The 25,605-nt window shown below is 66.0% G+C and overlaps 1 protein-coding gene across 1 annotated transcript; it reads right to left on the reverse strand.

Moving 5' to 3' along the window:
* Positions 1-7,614: 7,614 nt before the first annotated feature.
* SIGLEC1 (sialic acid binding Ig like lectin 1) lies at positions 7,615-24,920 on the reverse strand. The gene is made up of 22 exons (XM_082315453.1): positions 24,811-24,920; positions 24,103-24,272; positions 23,054-23,410; positions 22,679-22,975; positions 21,919-22,182; positions 20,914-21,168; positions 20,069-20,368; positions 18,823-19,077; positions 17,710-18,012; positions 16,780-17,034; positions 15,820-16,119; positions 14,532-14,786; positions 13,518-13,820; positions 12,693-12,947; positions 11,305-11,610; positions 10,778-11,029; positions 10,202-10,501; positions 9,797-10,051; positions 9,058-9,354; positions 8,167-8,266; positions 7,993-8,065; positions 7,615-7,699 (listed from the first exon to the last, which is right to left on the reverse strand). Exons 2-22 carry the CDS (start codon positions 24,149-24,151, stop codon positions 7,682-7,684), a joined length of 5,049 nt encoding a protein of 1,682 aa, XP_082171579.1. The 5' UTR covers positions 24,152-24,272; positions 24,811-24,920; the 3' UTR covers positions 7,615-7,681.
* Between the last annotated feature and the right edge of the window lie 685 nt (positions 24,921-25,605).

The following is a 25,605-nucleotide window of genomic DNA, read 5'->3' on the forward strand; positions in this document are numbered from 1 at the left end:
GGGACACGGGGGGCTGTGCAGGGTCACGGGGAGATGTGCAGGGACACGGGGGGGCCGTGCAGGGACACGGGGACCATGCACGGACACGGGGGGGGTGTGCATGGACACGGGGAGATGTGCAGGGACACGGGGGGCTGTGCAGGGACACGGGGGGGCCGTGCAGGGACACGGGGGGCTGTGCAGGGGCACGGGGGGCCGTGCAGGGACGGGGGGGCCGTGCACGGACACGGGGGGGCCGTGCATGGACACGGGGAGATGTGCAGGGACACGGGGGGCTGTGCAGGGACACGGGGGGGCCGTGCAGGGACACGGGGGGCTGTGCAGGGGCACGGGGGGCCGTGCAGGGACACGGGGACCATGCACGGACATGGGAAACGAGCTCGGACACGGGGGAAACGTGCGTGGGCGCGGTGTGAGTGTGCCCGGACCCGGGGTGACCGTGCCCGGCTTCCCAGGGCCCCGGGGGGCTGCAGGGCCTCGGGGGGCTGGGGCTGTGCACGGACACGCGTGGGCCCCGTGTCACCGTGCGCGGCTCCGCTCCCGTGGGTGCGCTGGGCTTTGGGCTGTTGGGCTGGTCGTTTTAACCCAGTTACCCAGTTATCCGGTGCAGCCGTGCGCAGGCACGGGCGGGCGGGCGTGGACACACCGTGAGGGGGCACAGACACGCGTGGGTGCGCACGGAGCCGTTGTGGCCGTGCGCAGCCGCGGGTGGGTGCGCACGGGCTCAGTGGAACCGTGCACGGACACGGGTGGGTGCGCACGGCCACACGGTGACGGTGCACGGACACGGGTGGGTGCCCCCGGCCACGGCAACCGCCAGCAGAGGCGGGCGTGGGTGGGCAGGGGGCCCTGGCAGGGGGCACGGCCCCGCCATTTCCCACGGCCGGGCGTGGGGTCGCTGCCCCGGGGCCACCCCCGGGGCCACCCCCCCACCCACGCCGGGACACGCGGGGCCCGGGCGGCCTCGGCGGCTCCGCCCGCCCCCGGGTCCCCGCCGGGGGCAGAGGCTGGGGGGGCAGCGCTGGGGGTCCCGGGGGTCCCGCTCGTCCCGGGGCCCTCCCGCGGGTGTCCGGGCCCGGCGTGGGCCCCCCCGAGCCCCCGGCAGCGCGGATTTCGTTAGCGGGACCGGCTGTCCCGGGGAGCCGCGGGCGGCCCCGCGGGTGGGGGGCACCTTCCCCGGGTGGGGGGCACCCTCCCCGGGCTGGGGACACCCCTCCCCGGGCCACGGCCGCCCCACGCCCCGCCGCTCCCCCGCAGGTGGCTGCGCTCCCCGCGGCCCGGCCCGTCCGGCCCCGCCGCGCCCGCTCGGGTAAAACGAAATCCAACGAAATCCAACGAAATCCAGCGAAACCAAAGGAAATCCAACGAAATCCAAGGAAAGGCGCTGGGCCGGTACCGCAGCCCCCCGGCACGGCTGCTCTGACACCCCACCAGTGACCCAGCCCGCCGGCAGCGGGGTCCCCCCGCAACGCCCCGGCCCGGCCAGCGGCACCCCGCCCCCGGGGTCCCCACCCCAACGGCTCTGCAGCGGCGGGGCCACCGCGACACGGGGAGCGGTGGGGTCCGGGGACCTCAAATCCTTCCCCACTCCCGGGACCCCGCTCCTGGGATCTCCTCCTCTGGCGTCCCCGTTCCTGGGACCCAGCTCCTGGAATCTCCTTTAGCATCCCTATTCCTGGGACCCCGCTCCTGGGATCTCCTCCTTTGGCATCCCCATTCCTAGGACCCTGCTCCTGGAATCTCCTTTAGCATCCCCACTCCTGGGACCCCACTCCTGCATCTCCTCCTCTGGCATCCCTGCTCCTGGGACCCTGCTTCAGGAATCTCCTTTAGCATCCCTGCTCCTGGGACCCCGCTCCTGGCATCCTCTCCCCCAGCATCCTGGTTTCTTGGATCCCCGCATCCCTCCCCCTCTGTGATCCCAGCTCCTGGGGTCCCCACTTCAGGGATTCCTGCTCCTGGGATCTCTGCCCCATCCCTGCTCCGGGCGGTCCTGCTCCGGGCAGTGCGGTGGCCGCGACAGAGGCCTGGCCCCGGCGAGCCCCGCAGCCCCGAGCACCCTGCCGGCTCCGGATAACTGAGAAAAATAATCACTGGGGGGGGACTGAAGAGCTCAGAGGGACACGGGGCAGGGAGGGGAGCCGAAAGAAGCAGTGCTCGCACCCCACGCCCCCCTCGCGTCCCCAGGCCCCCACGGGGCAGGGCAGCCCCCCAGACCGTGGCTTGGGAGAGGGGGGTGCGATGGCTTGGCTGTGTCCCCCAGCACCACCGCACGCACAGGCTGTGTTATCCGTGCCTCAGTTTACCCTCTCCGGGTGTGCACGGGACGCGTGGGGAAGGTGGCACGGCTGCGGGCCCCCCCATCCCCTGTCCCCCGTCCGTGGCTGCGTCCCGCTGCTGGGCAGCCTGGCGCAGCCAGTGCCAGCCCCGTGGAGGCACACGGGTGTCCGCAGACCCACGGCTTCACTGCAAACCTCCGCAGCGGAGCCCGGACCAACGAGGGACGCGGAGCCACGAGCTGTGAAGAGGCAGCCGGGTGCTGGGGTGGCACCGAAAGGGGAGGCGGGGAGGCGGACGGACAGACCTCGGGGCTCGGCTGCTCCAAAGGGCCATCGCAGGTTATTCTGCTCAGCGTTTTGTTGCAGATTCTGGTCCGTGTGCTGCCCTGCACGTCGCTCCCTGCCCTTCGGCTGCTCCCGGCCCCGAGGCAGGCACCCAGCCAGGGCGCGCGGGGCTGCGGGGACGCGCGGGTGACAAGGTGTGGGTGCTGACGGCATGCCGTGTGCCACCAGCTGCGTGGAGGAAGGTGTGATCGCAGCCTCGGGGACCCGCTACCACGTTTATGATAACCTTGACTTTTCCAGTTCCCCCAGCTCCTGCCCTGCTGGAAAGCTTGCTCCCCAGACCCCCCGGGCCCCCCAGGACGCTCGCCTGGGGCCCCGCAGCCGCTGTGCCCCCCCGGGCCGGCTGCTTCCCAGGAGGGGGGAGTCGGCTCCAAACCACATTTCGCCCCCCAGGCACCCCTCACCGCCGCACACGGGCAATTCCAGTTCATGAGCATCAAATTAATGCAGTTGGGGGCCTTGTCGCACCACGTCCGTGGGGCCCCGGGTTGTTTTCGGGGTGCGGGTTCCCACAGCGGCCCCGGCTGAGCGGACGATCCCGGCAGACAAGGGGGACCCAAGGGACCCCGATAAACCTCGGCTGCTGTCAGGGGGAACCGCGGGGTCCCGATGGCGTGCAGGCAGTGCTGGGGCTGGGGGTGCTCCTGCAGCCCCCGTGGGACAGACACCCCCAGACCCCACTGGGTTTACGGGGTGACGAGACCCCGGGCAGAGAAGAAGGGAGGGGGCTCCTGGGGGGCTGGACCCCGCCGCCCCTCGCAGCCCTTCCTCCCGGCTCCCACGGCACGTGGGCGTTTGGGGCGGGCTGAGGGGACTGCAGAGGGTCTGCGGGGCTCCACGGCTAGCGGTGACCTACAATCGGTGACGATGGCAAGGAAGAAGCGGGATGGACTTAGCAGATGTTACGGGGAGCACTAAACCTCGGGGGGGGAGGACGTGAGAAGCACCAGGGCTGAGAGGGAGGAGAGGTGACCCCGGCCAGGGGCACCCTCGGGGGGGCTGCGTGCTCGGGGCAGGGGGGTTCGGCTGCCAACGGTTTGGGTTTGGGGGTAAATGCCGGGAAGTGGGGAGGCATCACGAGGCGGTGGCACGGCGTTGCCACACATCTCTCGCCTTTGCGGCGCGGCGGCACCCCCACATCTCGCGCCCCCGGCACCGACCCGCCGGGCTGGCCTTGTTCAGAGCGGAGCCGGCAGGGACTGGGGCGCAGGGCAGGGCTGAGGGCCACATCTGCACGGGGACATCGCGCCACGGCTCACACGGAGCGGGTGGGCTCGCTTCCCAGCCAAACGGGGCCTTTGAGCCCGGCAGGCCGGCAATACCCATCGCAAGAGCCGTCAGCATCGCTGCCGTGCGGAGGCTGGCCGGGCTCACGCTTGGGGACGGCTCTGCCAGCGCAGAGCGAGGGCAGCGAGCCCAGCCCCGCGCGTGCCCCCGGATCACCCTCGCCGCCAGCGCCGGGTGCATTTCAGCCGTCCCCAGGATTACTGCAAACAGCAAATCAAAGCACGCACTAATTTATCCAAGGAGAAATGCCTAGCACATTTCTGCTAGGTCCTCTGCCCGATGGCAAATCCGTGGCCTCCAGTTCACCTTCTGACCTGCCCTTATTCCCTTGCTCTGCCTTTAAACCATGTGATGGAAGGATTTGGCTTAACGTGTGTCGCTCCAGAAGGAAAGGAGGAGAAGGAGCTCAGAGGGCCCGGAGGTAATCGCTGGCTCGCTGCCCGCAGCACTGGGGCGTTCCTGCAGCCGCGGGGCTGGATTAAGGCGAGTGTGCACCCTGCTCCTCTCCCCACGTCTCCCAGCCCCTCCGTGTGGGCCAGGGCAGGCGGTTTGCACAGCTTTAGCGTTACAGAAGCAATCCCTTGGTGCTGCCCAGTGCCTGCCCCATCCTGCCCGCAGCCTGTCCCTGTGCTCCGGCTTGGATCTAGGTCCTGCAACCAGTGGGACCTTCCCCTCGCCCTCTTCTCCGCGCCCCCAGGACCAGCCTGCACCAGTTGCGCTGCTGGGAAGAGCCCGCATCTGGCACGGCCGGCCGGCGGCGGCTCACGAGAGCCGACGTGTGCGCGCCAGCCTGCAACATCTGCCCTGGCCCCCGCGGCAAGCGGCTGGGCACGGCGGGCAGGAGGGGCCAGCTGGAGCAGCCCGGCCGCCCGCGGGGGTCTGGGCAAGAATTAATTAACTTCAGGCTGGGGAGATGCGGGAGGGAGGGAATAGATGCGGCCGGGGACCCTTCTCGAAGCCCGGGGGCTCGGCTGGGAGGCGGCGAGCGGCGTGGGCGCAGGTGGTGCAGGGGGAGGTGGGTTCGTCAGCGGGGGAGTTGGAGGGCTCTGCCACGGAGGTACCTTGAAAAGGTGATTTCCAGCCGGAGGGATGGACCTGCCCAGGTCACCCCAGCTCCGTCCGAACTCGTCTGTCTGGGCTTGCGGTTTAGCAGCTGACGGAGGTTTGACCTCACTGCCGCCAGATGCTCGGAGGGATCTCAGCGAGGAGGCAGCGGCTGCTGCAATGGGCTGGGGAGGGGGATGCCTGCCTGCTGCCCCCCTGCCCGCCACCCTGCCCGCTGCCCGTGGGCGCAGTGCCGCTCCCGTCCCGTCCCATCCCGTCCCATCCCATCCCGTCCCGTCCCATCCCATCCCATCCCATCCCATCCCATCCCATCCCATCCCATCCCACCCCACCCCCAGAGCACGCACAGACACAAGCTGAGCCCGCGGAGCAAAGCCAGCCCCTCGCTCGGAGCGCACAGGGCCTTGCGGGGTGCTCGGGGGAGGGCACCCGGGGGTCGCTGGATGGGGCTAACCCCCCCCAAACTGGTGTCTCCATCTCCCAATGCAGAAAACAGGCTGCATGAGCCCCTGGCTGGGGTGAACTGGTGTTACACGCCTGCGGTGGAGCAGGTACCTGCTGGCAGGAATTGCTTTTGGGAGGCTTGTGCCAAAAGCTTCCAAATGTCTGCTGCGAAGCCAGGGGACCCGGTCAGCAACTGGATCCCCAGCATCGTCCCCTCAGCCGTGACTGAGTCCCCAGCCAGCACCAGTCCCTCAGCTCCCCATCCCGGTGCTGCGAGCAGGAGCAGCTCTGCCGGGGTCACTCCTGCCCGGTGCCAGGTCTGAGCCCCCCAGTTCTGCTCCCCCCACCATCGGCGCTGCCCCTCACCGTCGCCCCGGCTCTGGGGAGGTTTTGGCTGCCTGGACGTGGGGATCTGGGCACCTCCCAGTGCAGGAGAGCGCTGCGGCGTTGTGCCCCGAGCCCCATCACCAGCCCGGGTCGTGGTGTGGGCTGGGGACCTCCCCAGGTCTCGGCTGCCACCCTCTGCTGAAGGGCAAACCGCTTGCTCGGGTCCCCGTCCTGCCAGGTTTTGGGTACCCCAGGGACAGAGGCAGCACAGCCTTCCCAGCCACCAGTTCCCCTATCAACCACGCTCGCAGCGAAGGGTTATTTTTCCTTATATCAAATCAGCCTTTTGATTTCTGCAGCTTGTGTCCTTTGCCCCCCCGGTCCTGTCACTGTGCTCCCCGGGCTTAGCACCATCTCCTCCCTCACCCACCTTCCCCCAGCTGCGGGCGGCAGCGAGGTCCCCAACTGTCCCCATCTCCGCTCAGCCCCCCCTCTCCCAGCCCCTCCACCGCCTCGCCCCGCTTTGCGGGCATTTCTGCGGGGCTGGGAGCCCGGTGGGAAGCATCGCTGCCCTGCACTGCCCCCACATCCCAGCCTCATCCCTGCTCCTGCCACCCCGCCTGGGGACTGCGGGAGGGATGGGGACAGGGATAGGGACAGCCCGAGTGGGGCCCCGCTGTCACCCTGGGCACAGGCACGGGGATATTGCACGTCTGCTGGTGGAACTCCCTGGAATGCTGCTGTCCCGCCAGCCCCGCACCCGTGGGACCATCCCGCCCCGCTCACGCAGGGCACCGGGCCACGGCACCGGGAGCCGCAGCCCCGGGAGGACGCACCCGAGGAGGATGAGGGTCTGTGCGACCCGGAGAGCCAAGGAAGAGGGAAATTAGCTAGAAATGTGGCTGGTAGATCGGTAAGTTTGAGCGCGGGGAGCCGGAGGGTCGGGGGGACACAGGCAAAAGCAGGAGGGCGTTGGGCTGCGGGTGCCGGCTCTCTGTCCCGTGGCAATGGCACCGCCTTGCTTCGGTGCACAAACGGGAGCCGCAAACCAGGCGGGTAACAGGGGAGCATCGCCCCCGAACCCCCGAGCCATGCTTGGGAAGCTCCAGCTCCACGCTCCGAAGCACCGTCCGGCTGCACGCCGGTGGCCGAGGCCCCGTCCGGCGGCGAGGCGGCCGCAGAGTGACATCTAACGGCAGCGGGCCGGGAGGGGACACGTCTGGCCTGGGGCCACCTCTGCCCTCCTGTCCAACGGGCTGACGAGACAGACGCCAGGAAAATGGGGTGTCTCCAAGCATCACGTCCCCGACCTCCCTCCTGCCCCGCAGCCCCGTCCGCAGACCGAGCCATCGCTCCGCAGGGGCGAGGAGGAGCAGGGAAGGAATCACACGCCAGCACCGGAGAATCCCCGGGCAAACCAGCCCTGTGGTTGCCCGGCTCCCCACCCTTCCCAAAGCAGGGCAATAAACCCTTTCCCAGCTCATCCCAACAGCCACCGGCTGCACGTTGCTCCAGGTTTTATTTCCAGACACCACGGCGGGCAGCACATGGGGGCGGTGGCTTTGCTGGGGGGACAGGAGGACGGTGGCGATGGAGAAGCTGTCCCCAGGCTTGCACCACCACTGGGAGATTTTTTTTTTTCCTGGGGTTTCGCTGCTGCGGAGCAGCTCTGAGCCGTCAGAGCTCGCCGGTGCCCGGCACACGCGGCACACCACGCGCCGTGGCGAGCACAGACCGTGCCTGGCGTGAGAACAACATCCATGGCGGGGAGGGACGAGGGCACGGAGGGGCAGGAGAGGGGCAGGGGGGTGGGAGGGGAGGGGGACGGGGATGGGTTGTCCCCAGGGCGATGGCTGCCTGGATCCAGCCAGGCCAGGGCTGTGCGCATCCAGCACCAGTTGCTACAGTTGCTCCTAGGCCAAAAAGCCACCGGCTTAGGAAGATCCATCCACCTGGAAAAGGTTGGGGCTGGCTGGGGAAACCCTGCCCACGGTGGAGCCCGCGGGGCCAGGGGAGCACCCAGAGCATCGCCCGGAGGGGTCAGCACCCACGCGTGCTGTGAAGCCCCCCTGGGATGAGCCTGCAAGGGGTAATCCTGGTCCTCGGGAGGCTCTGCCTGCCATCTCCTCCGGGGATGCCCGGCCCCGCATCCCCCCGCAGCACGGAGATGCTCTCCAGGACAGCACAGCCCCTGGGGCCCCCCCGAGCTCAGGGTCCTCAAAGCTGACCCCACCGAGGTCCCCACCTGCGCCTGCTCCTGTTTGCTCTGCAGCTCGAAGGTGTCCTCGGCAGCAGACAAGCCCCAAACCTTCCTCATCCTGGAAGGGAGGAGAAGGAGCTGCCACCCTCCGTCACCACCATGGGCCAGCTCAGCCCGGGGTCCCTGTCCCCCCCTCCCCGTCCCAGCTGGGGATGTTACCTGGGCCACAGCTTCACAGCCAGGAGGGCAAGGGCGGCCACGCAGATCACGGCCATGAGCAGCCCGGCCAGGATGGTGAACGCCAGGAGATGGGTGAGAGCTGTGGGCAGAGGGGAGCCGGGGCAGACCCCGCTGGCACCGGGGCTGCCGGCTCGGCAAGACCCCGCGACGGGGGATGGCCTCCCCCGGCCCTTTCCCCATGGCTGCAGCCGCAGCACGGGGTCAGTGTACGTGGGGACCCCCCCCGGCCTCGGGGTGCCCCGTGAGGGGTGAAGGGGACCCTAGAGGAGGTAGCTGTGACAGCCAGCTGCAGGCAGGGGACAGCCCTTGTCGCTGCTGCCAGGTCCCCGGGGCGGGGGACAGCAGTCGGTGGGTCGAGGACACGCCATGGGGGGGTCACAGGGCAGCATGGGGTGACGCTGGGACCCCGCAGGGACACTCACTGCTCCCGGCTGCCCCTGCCCAGGTCACCCACCACTGTCACCGTCTGGACGGTGTCCTGTCCCCCGCCAGCACCCGGGGCTGGGCACGGAGCAGACAGGGGAGTCACCCGGCACAGCGACAAGCAGCAGCATCCCCTTCTGCCGTTAGTCGAACCCAAGCCAATTCCTCCTCGCTTTTTTTTGATCATTCTGCAGCATCCAACTCCATTTTCTGTTTCTGTGGGCTTTTGTAGCCCTTTCATAAAAACCAACCTGGGATGCTTGTGGAGAAAAGCTCCTTGAAAGGAAATACCCAATTCTTGCAATAAAACCCTCCCTTTTTTCCCACCCACCTAAAGACTCATGGCTGATTCACCCCGCTCCTGCCGGTCAGCCCTACGGCTCTGAAATCCTCTTTCTGGCACAATTCCCCGCCGAGCCCCACCGCCCCCGGCACGGCCCCACTCACTGCGCACGTCAAAGTAGGCGCCGGCCGTGGCGTTGCCCAGGGGGTTGCCAGCCACGCAGGTGTACTCGCCCGCGTCCTCCGGCCCCACGGCCCCGAGCTCCACGCGGAGGGCGTTGTGGGAGGGGGAGGCGCGGACCCCCGGTGCGGTGGCCAGGGCCAGGCTGGAGGCCAGGAGCCGGCCGCGGCGATACAGGGCGATGGTGGAAGCGGGATGGCTGTCGGCCGTGCACAGCACGATGCCCACCCGCCCGCTGCGGTTCTCCAGGAAGGTGCTGACGGACACGTCCCGGGGGGGGTCTGTGTGGGGGAGACGGGGCTGGCGGTGGGCCATGGCGTGGGACCCCCTCCCACGCTGGCCCGGATGCACGCCAAGGGCTGCTTAACGCGCCCCTCCAGCCTGGACCAGCTCCAGCCCACCCAGCCTGGGGCCAGCGGTTTCACGCCCTCCTCAGCCCTTCGCTTCCTCCTCCGCAACTGGAGCATCCCCCCGGCTCCGAGCACGTTGACTCCAAATCTGACTTTTGAGGGACCACTGCCAGACAAAACCCCGATGTCCTCTTTCCCCATCCCAAAGCGAGAGGAGCAGGGCAGAGAGAGGAGGAAGAAGAGGAGGAAGGCCTCCTCGCCGGAGCAGGACCGCGCGGATGGGACGCGTGTGATGCTGGGCTGGATGGACCCACCGCCGCCCACGCCCTGTCCTGCCCGGTGGCCTGTCCCCGCGGGGCCAGGGGACACTCACAGAGCACGCTGAGGCTGAGCGGGGCCGAGGCGGCGCTGCCCCGTGTCCCGCTCGCCCGGCAGCGGTAGGAGCCGGTGTCGGCGCTGGAGACGCGGGTGAGGACGAGGGAGCCGGCCGGTCCGTCCTGCAGCCACCGGCTGTTCTTGTACCAGGTGTAGTTGGCCTCTTCGCCCACCCAAGGGATGGCCGAGCAGGTCATGGTGGCTGTGGTGCCTTCGGGGACTTCTGGCGAGGGCTCAACTGTGACTGTGACCCCTGAGGAGGAGGAGGGAGGCCGGGAAGTCAGGGGGTGCCCTGGGATTGCACAGGACAACGCCATCCCCACGACTCCCCGAAAGGCTCCCAAAAAGCCGTGCTCCCACCGGAGCCCCGCTCGCCGTGGCCGTGACTCGGGGCCACCCTCACCTCCCACGTCCAGGCGCAGGGACGAGGCCGCGGTGCCGTAGCTGTTGTTGGCCGAGCAGACGTAGAGCCCCGCGTCCCGCGGCTCCAGGCCCCCCATCTCCACCCGCAGGGAGTTGGGGGACGCCTGGACGGTGAAGCGTGGGTCGGCCGGGCCCCGCGTGGAGGCCAGGGGCACGCTGGCGGGACCCCGGTGCAGGGCGATGTCGGAGGGTGGGAAGCTGTCGACGGTGCAGAGCAGGACGGCCCGCAGCCCCCCATGGGGCTCCACCAGGGAGATGAAGGATGGCTCCTGGGGTGCGTCTGCAAGGACAGGGACAGGGTCCCCCCCCCCTCGCTGCAAGCAGCCCTGGTGGCAGGGGACCACCCCTCCCGGGGGCCGGGGGTGACAGCTTTGCTGCTGGGTGTGGGACCCCCCGCACGGGGGTCTGTCGCGAGATGTCACCAGGTGGCGACACAGACCGCCCTCCCAACCCAGCACTGTGACAGTGACCTCCCTCCCGGGCTGCCCAGGGCCCCCGTTGCCTGTAGGACCCGGTGTCGTCTGTGTCCCCCCCCAGGCAGCCGCCCCTCACTCACAGAGCACCCGCAGGGCGGCGGGGGCGGCCCGGCGGCCGCGCAGCCCCTTCCCCGCCTGGCAGCCGTAGGCGCCCGCGTCCGTGCGGCGGGCGGCCGGGAGGGCGAGGGAGGCGTCGAGCCCCTCCGCCAGCCACCGCCCGTTCTTGTACCAGGTGTAGAGGGTGCCCGGGTGAGCACCCGCATCCCGGCAGGTCAGCGTCACGTCGGTCCCCTCGGGCACCTCGGCGGAGGGTCGCACCACCACCCTGACGGCTGGGGAAGAGAGGAGCGGAGCTGGCCCTCGCCGGCACAAGGCTTGCCCTCCTCGGCTCCAAAGCCACCGTCACCCTTCAGCGGGGCGCCTGCGTGGGGTGGGTGCCCACCCGAGTGGGCAGCAGCACCTCCCTGCCCTTCCACCAGCCCTGCACTGATGCTCTGCTGCCCCACGGCAACGCTACTGATTTGGACCATACCCCTCCGTGCCCATACCAGGCCGCTCGGGGGTCCCCAGCCCCTTGTCCCCCCACCCGCGGCGAAGCCGGACTCACCCTGCACATGGAGGGGCAGGGACGCACGGGTGCTGCCTAGAAGGTTGCGTGCCCGGCACTCATACTCGCCCTCATCCTCCTCGGTGGCCTCCCGGAGCTCCAGCCGCAGCGCGTTGGGAGCGAGGGAGATGTGGCCGCTCTGCCCGGGGTGGCCACCTCCCGCGGGGGGGCTGGAGGCCACCGGCTGCCCCCCCTTGAGCAGGGTGATCTCGGACAGGGGGTTGCTCTCAACAGCGCAGAGGAGGATGACTGCCATCCCCTCGCCGCTCTCCACGAAGGCCTTCATCTGCAGGTTCCTGGGGGGGTCTGCGGGGAGGAAAGGGGGAGAAAAGAGGCGGGCTGTAGGACAAGCAGCGCCTCGGCGAGTCGGAGCATCCCCAGCCTGCGACGCTCAGGTCGGGCCGGTTGCTGTCCCGGTCTCGGCGGGGCTGCGAGCCGGGGCGGTGATGCTCTGCTGCCCGGCTCCGCTGCCTGCAACGCAGCGCCTGCCCAGGCAGCGCTGCCTCTTCCCTCGGCACCCGCGGGCTCCTTCCATCACACCGATGCTCAAACCATGGGGCAGGGCCATTCGCCGAGCTCGTTTCTAACCTGCAGCTCGTTTGCAAGTTGGTTGTGGCAGCTCCGGCCGGGCGCGGGAGCGTGGCTGGGCGCGTGGCCCATCCTGGCTGGGTGCTCCGCTCCCACCCCAGCCTCCGAAAAAAACCACCCTTTGCCCATCGGGGCACGGCAAACCTCAGTAACGAGGCTTGTGCACAGGCAGCACGGCTGCGGGTCCAACTCGGGCCCTTAATGCCAGGGTATTTTTAGCAGCATCCATCCGGCATTCCCCATCCAAAATCAGGAGGGGGGAGAAGCAACGGGTTTGCTGCCGGGGTCTCAGGCAGGAGTGCTCCTCCGCACTCGCTCCTCACAGCAGATTTATAAGTTAAAGCCGTCTTTTTCTAATAAAAAGGAAATAAAATCTTACATTCTGACTTGCAACTACATTTTTTTTTGCATGTCTTTTTTTAAACAAAGTCTGGTTTTCATTTTCCAAATCGGGGGGGGGGGGGGAATCCCACAACGTTTCCTGAAAGCCAAAGGTTTTTTCTGTTTCAGTTTGGTGCAAAGCACAAGGACAAACTCGGGGCGCTTGGAGAAGCGTCACCGAAATCTGCAGACGACGTGGGGCTGTTTGGCCGGGTCAGACACAGGACCAGGGTTAAAGCTCGGCTTGGTTAAGACCTGGGACGAAAGCTAATTTTGTTTTTTTGAGACCCCAAAACTAAGGTAGGTCCTGCTGCCCCCCACCCGCTCCAGAACATGCCCCCAGGAGGGTTCCCAGCCAAGGGGACAAGTGACGCCCGAGGGACCTGCCGCGGGTGAAGCCCCTGCCCACGGGAACTCACGGAGGACGTTGAGGGTGGCGGGGGCAGAGCTGCGGGTCCGCGCCGGGGTCCGCACCGTGCAGTGGTAGGAGGCGGCGTCGGCGGCAGCGACACCGGGGAAGGCGAGGGACGGGGACGGGCCGCTGCTGAACCAGACCTTGTTCTTGTACCAGGTGTAGCTCAGGGCTTCCTCGCCGCCGCTCTGGACCGCACAGGTCAGGTTGGCGGCTTCGCCTTCCCAGACGTCCGGGGAGGGGGAGATCCAGAGCCTGGCAGCTGCAGGGGAAGGGGAAGGAGGTGATGCCCGGGCCGAGCAGGAGGCGATGGAGGGGCGGCTGGGCAGGAGGGCGGTGGGCTGCTGGGTGGGAGAGCTGGTCTCGTCCAGGACTTCAGCTTGGGGCTCTTTTCCCCTCATTCCAGACAAGGAGCGATGAAGATGCTGCAGCCCCGTCCCTGCTAACACCCCTGCCCCTGCAGGGACAGCCCAGGGTGACGCCAGCTCCGCCAGCACAGCCAGGACCATGCCATGGATGGATGCAGCAGAGCCAGCCCTTTGCATCACCTCCACGAGGAGCTGCCGTTCCTTCCCCGTGTGCGGGGGGGGATACGTGCAGCTCTCCGGGAACACCTCCGGCATAGCCCTCCGTCCCCACAAACAAGCATCTTCCTCAGTTTCTTCCCTGTTTCTGTGCTGTCCATCCTGTTCCAGCTTCTCTCTGCCCTCCCTTCCCCACAAGCATCCTACAGTAGCGCTTGCCTTCCCCTCCTCACCATAACCCCCTGCCTCCATCACTCCCCCCGCTGCTCGCAGGGCTCCATCCCCATCCCATCCCCGCACGCACTCACTGCCTGCCGTGAAGTTCACCGCGGCGCTGGCATTGCCGTAGACGTTGCTGGCGGCACACACGTACTCCCCCTCGTCCTCCAGCAGCACGGGGCGGATGCTGACCCGCAGCGCGTTGAGGGCCGAGGCGACGCTGAGCCGCGGCGGGGCGGTGGGCTGCGGCAGCGCCGTGGAGGCCACCAGCGCCCGGTCCTTGAAGAGAGCCAGCTCTGCCGGCGGGCTGCTGTCCACCGTGCACTGCAGGACGCCCCGCTGCCCCTCGGGGGTCTCCAGGAGGGAGGTCAGCACCGGCACCCGCGGAGGATCTGCCCGGGCCAGATGTTACACGGAGGGTGAGCAAACCCTGCGTCCGCACCCAGAGCCCCCCGAGGCCGGGCTGCCTGGGCCCCCCGGCTCCTGGGTGGCGTCGCCCTCCCCAGCCTCCTCCGACAGCCCGAGGCGTTTGCAGCGGCTCCTGGCACCTCTCCCCAGCGCCGGGGCAGCAGCAAAAGCCTAAGCCAGACTTTCCCTTTTCAGGATTTTCCCCTCCATCCCAAAAATTTGGGTAATCTCACGTCAATTGAAGCATGTTGTTTTAACAGAACCAAAATATTTGTTACTGCAGTTTTTTCCCCCCTTTTTACGCGACGCGCAGCCAGCTGAGACGTGGGCGGCCACAGCGCTTCTCATCGGAAAGTTCTGCTTGAAAGGGGAGGTGTTCGACTGGCTTTAATTCAGACCAGGGTTTATCAGGGAGATATTCTCCCATAAACTTTCCACTTGGGCACTCTCCAAGGGCAGAGGATGTTTCGTTACAAAGCGTGCAGGGCTCCAGTTCACACTGAGCCTCCTCCTGCGCGTGGGACACGCAGCGTTTGGGGACAGTGCCAGCAGCGAGGGCCGTGCAAGGCGCCCGCTACGTGCCAGCCACAGCCCTGCGTGGCTGAGCGACCTTGCTCAGCGTCCCATCCCCGGCACCATCCCGCTCCCGGCACCCTGCTCTCCCCCACCTCGATTCCCAGGAGGGTCCCACTCACAGGAGACGCGCAGGGCGACGGCCGGGGAGACGCTGGTCCCCGAGGGGCTACGGGCTTGGCAGTGGTAGGAGCCGCCGGCGGCGCTGGTGATGCCGGGCAGGGCAAGGAGGTTGTCAGGGCTCTCCTGGAGCCGTTCGCTGTTCTTGTACCAGGAGTAGACGGTGTCGTCCTGCGGCTCTCCCACCACCTGGCACGTCAGGGAGACGTCGTCTCCTTCCCGCACCTCCGCGGATGGCGAGACGAGGACTCGGGCAGCTGGAGCACGGAGAGACGATGCCGGCGGCTCAGAGAGCACCGCAGCAGAGCTCAGCGCCGCCAGCCCCTGAGCAGCCCTGACACAGCACGAGATGGAAACAAAACCCTCATCTCTTCCATCGCGTGCATCACTTTGGTGCTCTTGTTCTGACCAGGGAAGCCGCGGCCCCTCGCAACCCTGGGGCTGGCACTAGGCATCTATTTTTAAGAAAACACTTGTGGCGCCCGGGGCTGAGGTGTTTGAATACAGGTGCCTGGCGCGGCGGGGGGATGAGCCGGCACCTCCGGAGCAGCAGCCGGAGCCTGGGTGGGACCCAGCGGCACCGGCTGGGAGCGCAGACACCGGCTCCCATGGGGACACCGCCATGGAGACACATTTGGATCTGTCTGTCTGAGGGCCTGTGCCCAACCCAAAAAATGAATTCAGTTCAGGATTCCTGTTAAACCCCTGAGTAACTCGGGTGCTGCCTTGCTCCAGGGCGCAGAGGCGAGAGGGTCCGGGGGCTGGTTAGGCACCGGTGCCGACCCGCAGCCAGAAAGCCCCCCAGGGCAAACCACTGGGTCCCAGCTCATCCCACCCGAGTCCCTGCACAGGGACCCCCCAGCAGGGATGGGGCCACCCCGTCCCACCCGCTGACGAGCGGCTGGGGAGGCGGGTGGAGGAGCGGCTGAACAAACCACACCGCAAAACAGCCGGTGCCGGCCACTGCCCTGCGCTGGCTTCTGTCTGACGGTTTAGCCCAAAGCAACGGCCCTGCCGTGGCCCGGGGACAAGATCACAGCCGGCCACCGCAGCTCAGTCACTTTGGGTCACCTGGCCGTCGCCCGCAATGCTCAGTGCCATTCCTCTGCCCCGCTGTCACCGTGGGACGGCACGGGAGCGTGCACTGGTCCCGCCAGACAGCGGCACGCGGGCAGGAACCGGGCGGAAAAGGTCATGTTTTGTGTCAGCTCCCTCCTGGCCACCGCCCGACGTTCCTCCCCATGCCACCTGCCCCGCCGGCGCGGCCCGAGCACGGCGCGCGGTACTCACTCTGCACGCGGAAGTACAGGCGGCGGGCCGCGGTGCCGTGCGCGTTGGCGGTGGTGCAGCGGTAGCTGCCTTCGTCCGCCGGCGTCACCTCCCGGATCTCCACCCTGAGGGCGTTGGGGGCAGCCGAGACACTGACCCGCGGGCTGGGGCTGCTCCCCGCATCGCTGGCGGCCACCAGCTCCTCGCCCCGGTGCAGGGCCAGCCGGGCGGGAGGGTTGCTCGCCACCGAGCACTGGAAGATGGCCAGGTGGCCTCTCTCCGTCTCCAGGAACGCCGTCAGCCGGGGGTCCCGGGGGGGGTCTGCGCAGGGCAGAAAACGGCTGTTGTGCAGCTATCGCTCCCCAGCACGGGAGCTCCTGGAAAGCAGCAGCCACCTGCGGCCTCCCAGAAGGAGAGGGAAAATCATCTTGGAGAGGGGAAGGAGAGGGGAAGGAGAGGGGAAGGAGAGGGGAAGGAGAGGGGAAGGAGAGGGGAAGGAGAGGGGAAGGAGAGGGGAAGGAGAGGGGAAGGAGAGGGGAAGGAGAGGGGAAGGAGAGGGGAAGGAGAGGGGAAGGAGAGGGGAAGGAGAGGGGGTCTTTGCCGGCCAGGACCCTGCCAGACCCAGGGAGGCCACGCCGTCCCCAGGGTGACCACAGCGTCCCCACCACAGCAGCCACCCCTGTGGGCCTTTCGGGGTGTGCTATACCACACAGCGGCCCTCAAACGCATGCAGGCTTTACACCCGCAGCATCACACCCACATCCCCATGCACGTGTTAAGTGCGTGCTTGCTCAATAGGAAAGTAAGGATGCTGCAGACGGCGGCACGGAAGGACAGACGCCCACGGGAGGAAGGCCCAGGACATAGATCTGTACTCAAAGATCCGCACGTGCACCCGCGTCTGCTCTGCCCAGGCCCCAGGCACAGCTACGCGCGGGAGCGGAGCCGGGCACGCTGGCATGGACAGCAGCCCGTACGTACACAGCACGTCCAGGGAGACAGCGGGGGAGCTCCGGCTGCTGCTGCCGGTGGTGGCTCTGCAGTGGTAGAGACCTGCGTCCGTGCTGGCCACTTGCCGAAACACCAGGGAGGCGGCCGAGCCCTCGGCGAGCCACTGCCCGTTTCGGTACCAGGTGAAGTTGGGCAGAGCCGAGGAGTCGCTGCTCAGCTGGCAGGTCAGGTTGACGGCTTGGCCTTCCAGCACACGGGAGGACGGAGCCACTGCGATGCTGGCAGCTGCAGGCAGAGGCAGGAGGCAAACAGTGACAGTAGCCGGGATGGCCAGCACCGCCTCGGCAGCATTAGGGTGAACAGACCCCCCCCCGAGGCCGGCCAGCTAGCAAGTGACTTTGCAGTTATTCCAGGAGAAGGCAGATGCCGGCTAATCCTGTAACGTCATGATGGGAACAGCTCCCTGCGGCGGGGTACCGGCCACCCAGCGCCCCGCCAGCCGAGGGGTGATGTGCCGGCAGGGGAGGGAACCCCCTCAGCGGCGTTTTGCTCAGCATCCCCAGTCTGGCCCAGGCGGGGGTCAGCAGTGAATCCCCCCCAGGAGCTGGAGCCCTCGCTACGGCCATGGGGGAACCCTCCAAACCCACCAGGAGGGGCTGGAGGGGCCGGCACCCCCCTCCTGTAGCAGCCCCCACTTTAACCCCGCTCATGCTCCTCCCCGGCACCGGGCGACTCGTGCACAGCCGCTCTTTTGGGACAGACACTGTTTGATACCCTGGATTTCCCAGGCACGTGGCCTATTTCTGCTCGTTCTGTCCTTCTGCCACCATCGCCCTTGATCTCCCGAGCTTGTCTCCTTCCCTGGCACTCCCTTCCCACCCTTCCCTCTCCCAGGATTTTCCCAGGCGCTGCGGGGACGCGTGGCATCTGGCTTGCCCTTGCCCCCACCGCCACACTCACTCTCAGCCCTGAAGTCCATGGCCGCGCTGGCGTTGCCCTGCGGGTTCCCGGCCCAGCACACGTAGGTCCCCTCGTCCTCCAGCACCACCTCCCGGATCTCCACCTTCAGGCTGTTGTAGGAGAAGGTGGCGTGGACCCTGGGGCTGGGGGCTGCGGGGCAGCCCCGTGTGCAGGCTATCGCTTCTTCTCCCCTCCGTAGGACCAGGTTGGCCTCTGGGTCGCTCTCAACGGTGCACTGGATGGTGCCCAGGCGCCTGCCCTGGGTCTCCAGGAACGAGCTCATCACCGGTTGCCTCGGTGGGACTGCAGGGTTAAAAGACCGCTGGTGAGATTATGGATCCCTGAGTTTGGGAGAACCCCAAGAACCCGAGGGATTGCTGCTTCCCAGTACCACCTGAGCAGCTTTTGGGCATCCCATGACCCCCCAGCTGCCAGACCCCAGGGTCCCACATCTGCCGGCTCTCCGCAAGGGACCTGCGTGCCCCAGGCACCTCTGCTGTCGCCTGGCTCGAGCTCACGGTCTGGGTGCAGGGGTCCAGCCCGACCCCAAACCCTGGGGCAGGTCGGCAGAGACCCCGGTGCTTCGGGCAGCTGGGGTCCAGCCGAGATGCACATTTCCTACCACAACTACAGAAAAATGCCATTTGGTCGGGACTGAAACTTCCTAATGGTATTTTTCCTGGTTTGGTATCAGGGAAGATTTTATTTTACAGCCCAGAAAATATTTGGAAGGCAAAATCCAACTGGAATGTATTTTTCACAGGGATCATTTCTTGTTCTGAGAAACTGAATTGAATTTCACGGGACATTTTAAAACTCTCTGGTTCTTGGGAATTTTGGGATGTATTTTTCACAGGGATCATTTCTTGTTCTGAGAAATTGAATTTAATTTCATGGGACATTTTAAAACTCTTTAGTTCTTGGGAATTTTGGGGATTCTCTGAATTTCTTTTCCCCGAAATTCAGAGTTTTACCTGCAAAAGGGAATTTTCCACCCTCTCCACATTTCTGCCCAAGAGCTCCTTGGCCGTGTTCAGCGGTGATGGGGGAAACCTTGGGCTGGGAGCAGCAGGGCCACCCCTCCCAGCCCCGAGACCCCCCGGCAGGACTTACAGAGCACACGGAGCGGGACGGCCGCCGACGTGTCGCTGCCGTTGCTGCTCCGGACCGTGCACTGGAAAGCGCCTGCGTCCTCGCCGCGGACGGCGGGGAAGCGCAGCGTCGGGGTCGAGCTCTCCCGCAGCCGCTTGCTGTTCCTGTACCAGGTGTAGAGGGTCTCCTCCGCCGCACCCCGAGCCCCCAGGCAGGTCAGGGTGACGGCCGCCCCTTCCCGCACCTCCGCCGAGGGCTGGATCAGGACCTCTGTAGCTGAAGGAGGGATGGGAGAGGGACGTCAGGGAGGGAGGGGAAACCTCTGCCGCAAACCTGTGCCCTTCCCCTGGCTCCATCCGGCCAAAACCCCGCGCTCGGCTTCCCTCTAAGGCAGGGCCTGAGCAGCCGCTCCTTCGCAGGAGCCCGTGGCGTCGGTGACTGCGTCTTTGGTGGGTGACGTTCCCTGGGGACACTGGACACCAGCTGGGATGTCTCCACCTGAGCTGTTCGTCCCGGGTCTCTGCCACCAGCAGAGACAAACGTGGCCATTCCTGAGCCTTCGCCTGCTCCCACCGAGCACCCGCGTTCAGCCGGGTGAGTTGCTCCCAGGACGGGCTCGGTCCTCTCTGCCCGCTGGCAGGAGATGGGCTGGGCTGGAGGCATCTTGGCCGACTTGGAATGGACCCCAACTACCCACCGTGGCACCCAACCTCAGGTTTATTTTCTCTGGAATTGGACCCTGAGGTCCATTTTGGTTTCTTTTGACATCCTAAGGGAGGATCCTCTTGGACATGGTTTTGGGGGGCTTTCCTCTCCTCCTTGTCCATGGCTGCTGCCTCTGTCACCCCGAACCATCAGGGCTGGGGGAGCCGCGGGGGGCAGAGGGTCAGGGGACGGAGCAGGAGGAGCCGGTCCCCGCTGTGTGCCCAGATGCTGTGCATGCCGGGGGCTTGTGGGAATGGGGAAGAAACCGTTTAGACAAACACTGCTACAAATTTTGTGGTGTTTTGGAAAAACAAAAAACAAACCACAAAACCCAAAACCTCAGGAGGGCCTCCAGCTCTGCAAGCAGCTTTGGCCCCCCGAGGTGGGGAAGGGCTGCAGGGAGGGCACTGCCACCGCACGGTCCCCGAGACACCGATGTCCCCCGGTGCCACATGGGTCCCTCCAGCTCTCAGGGCCCCAACAGCCCCGGGGGTTCATCGGCACCCAAGACCCAGGGCCAGGAGCTTGGCAACCCCCTTGCGCCGGGAGCAGCGGGACTCACCACGGGCCAGGAAGGGCTTGGCGGCGCTGGCGTTGCCGTAGGCGTTGGTGGCCGTGCAGCGGTACTCCCCGCTGTCCTGGGGCCCCACGCCGCGGATCTCCAGCCGCAGGGCGTTGCGGGAAGCAGTGACGCCGAACTGCTGGCGCGGGGCCGCCTGCAACCCGCTGGCCGCCAGCAAGATGCCGTCGCGGTAAAGGGCCACGGTGGCCGGGGGGTGGCTGTCCACAGCGCAGCGGACGATGGCCAGCCTGCCGCCCTCCGTCTCCTGGAAGAGCGTGATGGTGGGGGTCCGGGGGGGGTCTGTGGGGAGGAAGAGGATGCTGCAGCTCAGGAGGTCCCCGCAGCGCGGCCGCTACCTGCACATGGGGCACGTCCAGCCCCAGCGCGCACGGCTGCTGCCCCGAGCTGCTTTCCCCCTTACGTAAACGGGTTATATTTACTCACAGAAATGTCAAAGCCAAACCCAGGGCTATTTTATTTTTCCCCTGACTTGCAAAAGCTCCTGAGCTGTTATTATCATAGCTGGCTCCTCGGTCAGTAACCTCCCAACAGTTCATGGTGTGTAACAGATTAGTGGAGGCGTGGGAGATGCTGCAATGAAGGGACGGGTCCCTGCCGCAGCAAATACCACGTAACGGTACCTTCAAATGTGGCTCACGGCCAGAAATTGTTGCATTTATCGCAACTTTTACCCAGAGGGGCTGAAACCCCCATTTCAACTGGACCCAAGACATTTGGGGCAGAGACTTTGTTTTGACTCGAGGGGTTTGCACAGCCCCTGGCACAAAGGGAGCCTCGTCTGGCGGGGACCCCCCTGTCCCCTGGCAGGAGCCGTGGGCACTCACATGTCACACTGAGGCTGACGGCCTGGGACGTGTCACTGCCGCGGTCATTTGTCACCTTGCAGGAGTAATAGCCGGCGTCGCTGGCGGCTACGTGGTGGAAGAGCAGGGTGTGCGCCGTGCCTTCCTTGAGCCAGGCGCTGTTCTTGTACCAGGTGTAGTTGAGGTCCTGGCCCTCCCTGCCAGGGACATCGCAGGACAAGGTGGTGGCCGTCCCCTCCTGCACCTCGGCCGCAGGGCTCACCGAGATCTCTGCAGCTGACGGGGATGGGAGCGGGTTCAGGATGGCCCCGGAGGTAGGAGAGAGCCCCCCGCCCCTGCGGTGTGGGACAGAGCCCGGGGACAGGCGGGAGCCCCTCAGCCCCCCCGGGATGACGGTGGCGGCGGGAGGCATTTGGATTCGGTCCCTGCCACCAGCACCTTGCCCGCTGGGGTTCAAGTTTTGGCTTTAATGCAAAGCCCCAGGGCCAAAACTCATGATGGGTGCAGCAGCGTCCTCCGCCCCTCACGGTCTGCACGGGGGGGCTCTGGGGGGAGCAGACCGGCCCCATCTGCTCCGGGCCGGGGGGAGATGCTCCCCGTGGGGCTCCGACGCAGGCAGGCTCCTGGGCGATGGGGCCATCTGGGGCTTGTCTCTACCGCAGGATCTGATGGAGGGTCCCGGCTCCCCACAGACCACCCTGGCTCCGAATCCCCATGAGCTCTGACAATCTCCTTCCCAGCGGCGGCAGCGAAGCCTCGCAGCCAGCTCCGCTCCCCGGGCTTGGCTGGAAATCCCTCCCTGCCCCGTCTTTGGGGCTCGCCACAGCCCTGCGCCACGAGGGACGAAGGATGCAGGTATGGCGCGATGGAGGCATCCCAGTCCTCCACCATGGAATCCCCAGCTCCTGGACCTCCAGCTGGTACCGGCCACCTCGGTGCCCGCCCCAGTCCGGACTCACTGGGCAAACTCCCTCCCGCTCCTCCTCCAGCAATGCCCCGGCCGCCGGTGAGCTCCCCGGCACTTACAGAAGACGTAGAGCGTCAAGGCAGGCGCCGCGCCAGCCCCGATGGCGTTCTCGGCTTCGCAGCGGTACTGCCCGTAGTCCTCACGGCGAACGTCCCGGAGGGTCAGCATCTGGTCGCTGGCCACGGCCACCCCGTCCTTGTACCAGCGGTACGTTGAGATGGGGGGGTAGCTGCTGCTCACCTCGCAGGCGAGGGAGACCGTGTCGCCCACGCGGATGTTCTGCGTGGAGGGGCTGACCGACACGTGGGTGTCCTTCGGGGCGTCTGCGGGGAGGACAGACAGACATGGCGGGCAGCGGTGAGGCCGTGCAGGACTCTGCCGGAGCCCGTCCTGCTGTTTATACGTGGTGCGGGGAAAGGAGCACAGGTCTCCCCCGAGCACGGGAGCCAGCCCTGGCACGGGGAGGGCATCTCTGCTCAGAGGAGAGCTGGGAAAGGGGGCAAAGCTCCCCACCGGCAGCAGAGAGGGGTGGGCACAGCGGTGGGCACCGGGACGTGCCACAGGGCTGGAACCCGGCACTTCAGCAGCGTTTATGGGACCGACACCAGCCCTGGCCACGGAGAGCGGTGGGGGAACAGGAGAGGGAGCGAGAAGCAGGAGGGAAGTCTGCTCTGGCTTTTTCCAAGGGGCCCGGGGAAGGAGGCAGAGGGGGAGGCACGGTGGGCGGCAGGAGGGGGACCTGGGTGGTGTGGCCGTGGCAGAGGTGCCCCCGTCCCCCCGCCGCGCTCAGCCAGCCCCATGCAGAGCCTCCCCACGTACGTCTCACCCGCAGGGTGACCTCCCCGATCGCCTGCGTGGAGCCGTAAGAAACTTTGCAGAGCAGCTTTTTGGAGTGGTCCTTCCAGGAGAAGGAGGTGGTGAGGGTCAGGTAGCGGCCGACCCCGCTCGTGTCCAGCTGGACCCGGCTGGACACCGCCGAGACCTGGGGGTCGTAGCCCTCCCAGTGCAGGGTGACATCGTCCAGCGGGCAGACGTAGGGTGTGGAGCACTCCAAGGTGGACGTTTGCCCCTCGGTTTGCTCCTCGCTGGTGGCAGTGCTCGGGTGCTCGAGGTTGTCTGGGGATGGAGAGCAGAGGGTGGGATGTCTGCATGGGGCGGGCAGGGAGCTGGGGGGGGTCTCACCGCTGTACCCACCCGAAACGCTCAGCATCACATCCTGCACCGCCAACCACCGGTCACCGTTGATGATCTCGAAGCGGAACCTGTAGGGCCCGCTGTCCTCCGGCGTCACCCCCCGCAGCAGCAGGGTGCAGTTGCGAGCAGCGGGGTCCCCCAGGAGCTGAGCACGGCCCCTGAACTGAGCATCCACCCCCTGCTCCACCGAGTGGTACACCAGCGCCTTCTTGTTTTCGTAATCCTTGTACCAGATGGCCACGATGCCGTCGGAGGCTGATATGTCGTCGGGGTAGCTCAGGGTGCAGGGAATCACCACGCAGGAGTCCCTGACGCCCCGCAGGACCTTGGGGTAGGTGACCCCCCACGAGCCGAGGACTGTGTCGGAGGGGAGGCAGCGGGAAGCGGGGGTCAGGCTGCAGCCCCCTGCTCCCCTCCTGGGACCCTCCGGGGCTACGTCACCTCTCCCGAGCTGCCTGAGCAGGCAGGGGGTCGTGGCAGGCAGGGAGGGACTTGGAGAGGAGAATGGAGGGGTGCAACTAAACAGCCCAGGGGAAAATCTTGAGGGGGAGATGATAGAATCACAGAATGCTTTGGGATGGAAGGGGCTTTTAAAGGTCATCTAGTCCATCCCCCCTGCAATTGGCAGGGTCATCTCCAACCGGATCAGGAACGAGATGATGGGGAAAAGCTGGGTCTGTGGGTGGTGCTTTCAGAGAGCACAAGGCACCAGCTGGATTTGAAAAGCAAAGGTCTAAAAAACTAGTAAAAAAGGAAAATTTGCCATCCTGGCCCTCCAAAAGCCTGTTTCCTCACCCCCCCTCTCTGTCTCCTTGTCCTTTCTCTCATGCCCCAGCCGTCCCCCTGCCACCCCATGCCCACCCCATCCCAGAGCCTGTCCCATGTCTCTTGGGCATCGTGCACGGCTCCTTGGCAGGGTCAGGGCATCAGTGCTCCCGCTCCCACCCCTCCCGGTGTAAATCCGGGCAAGCAGCCCCTGCAGGGGACCAGACCGTGCCGGCAGGGCCGCGGCGGGGCAGGGGGCAGCGGGTCTCTTGGTGGCACCGTACCTGGCGGGACGAGGCTGGCCAGGAGGACGAGCCAGCGGGGCAGGCGCATGGCAGCACCCCGGGCACCGCTGGGGGTCCCTGGGGGTCCCTGGGGGCAGAGGCAGGGCAGGCTCAGGCCACGAGGGTGGGAGGTGGCCGGTCTTCAAGGCTGGCGTTGGGCAGAGGGGACCCTGACAAGAAGAAGAGGTGGCCAAAAGCCTTGAAACGCATTGTACATGAGCGCAGTCCAGCTTTTCCCACCATATGCCCCTGTGCTGGGCTGCCGGAGCCCGCCCCGCTGCCGGCCAAAGGCAATTCCTTCCGCACCAAATGGGAAAACCTCGATGCCAGCTCATGTGCATCAGTTACCCACCAGCAAAGCACGTCACTGAGCCATGCAGGATGAATCCTGCTTGCAGCGACACCGGCATCGCTCTGGATGCACCGTCTCCAGCGGGCTGGGCTGGGAGGGGATGGTGCGGGGTAAGGGGCAGCCCCGGCCCCACTGAACTCTCGTCGGAGTTTAAGGAGCGAGTCCGGGTTTTGCAGCGAGGTTTAAGGAGCTTATTCATGCGCTCGCTGCATCCGTGCAGCGCGGGGAGCAAATGAAGAATGATATAATACCGACACGGAGAATGTGCATACGGCGTGGGATGGGCTCGTGCAAATGCCGGTTATGGGAGTCTGGGTTGAAAATAAAAATGAGGGCAAAAGAAAGCAAGTGGATACCTGAAATGAAGAGGAGAGAGACTTCTAAAGAAGCACTCTTGGGGAAATCCCCATTAAGCCAGAAATCCCAGCGACATGCTCACAGCCACCAGCCAAGCTCCAGAGGGTCTGAGCATCTGTCGGAGGGGTGCAGACGTGGGGATGGAGGACAGAGGGACACGGTCAGGCTTGTGTAAAGCTGTCCTGATACCACAGCTCTGCGGGGCACACGGCATCCCGGCTGCCGAAAAGCCGGAGACAGAAATGTGCCGGTGCCCCGTGGGAGCAACCGCACCGCGGGCTGCAGCGGGCTGAGGACCAGGTCCCGGCGGTGGGACCGCGGGGCGCGGATGTTCGGACTCCAGCGTTTTGATTTCTGTAAGCCCAGTTGTGGTGAGGAGGAGCCTGGCCACAGCCCCGAAAATCTGCCCTCTGATGTTTGGTGTTGTATGCTCAGGTGGGATGGTTTAAACCAAGGATTTATCAAGTTTTAGTAGGTTTAATGGCTTTTTGCAGCTCCAGACCTAAGCATACTGATGGAATTATTTTTAAATTTAAAAAAATTCTTCTGCAATAAACCAGATTTTTTTCCTGAAATTTTTTTCATTACCATGGAAATCAATTAACCGATTGATTTCAATTTAGATCTTTACCAAACAACTTAGCAATCTTTCCATATTGAACAAGGCAGCTCTTTACTCCCTGAGCCAACCTTCTCCTCCTTCGATGATCTGCTACTTTGCCAACACCTTTTTTTCCCAACATATGCTTTGAATTTCCTCGCTGCTAATTTGGTTTAGGGAGGTATTTTAGACT

This window comes from Platalea leucorodia (assembly GCF_965183815.1).
Source record: "Platalea leucorodia genome assembly, chromosome: 6".
In the NCBI taxonomy this organism is placed as follows: Eukaryota; Metazoa; Chordata; class Aves; order Pelecaniformes; family Threskiornithidae; genus Platalea; species Platalea leucorodia.

What these genes read in the sequence shown, in the direction of transcription:
- SIGLEC1 (XM_082315453.1), bottom strand. Translation starts at nt 24,151, where the DNA reads ATGCGCCTGCCCCGCTGGCTCGTCCTCCTGGCCAGCCTCGTCCCGCCA. An exon ending in CCTGTACTTCCGCGTGCAGA is followed by an intron (nt 14,787 to 15,819) that starts GTGAGTACCGCG and finishes TCCGTGCTCCAG; the next exon opens with CTGCCCGAGTCCTCGTCTCG. An exon ending in CGCCACCCTCAACGTCCTCC is followed by an intron (nt 11,611 to 12,692) that starts GTGAGTTCCCGT and finishes TCCTCCCCGCAG; the next exon opens with ACCCCCCCAGGAACCTGCAG.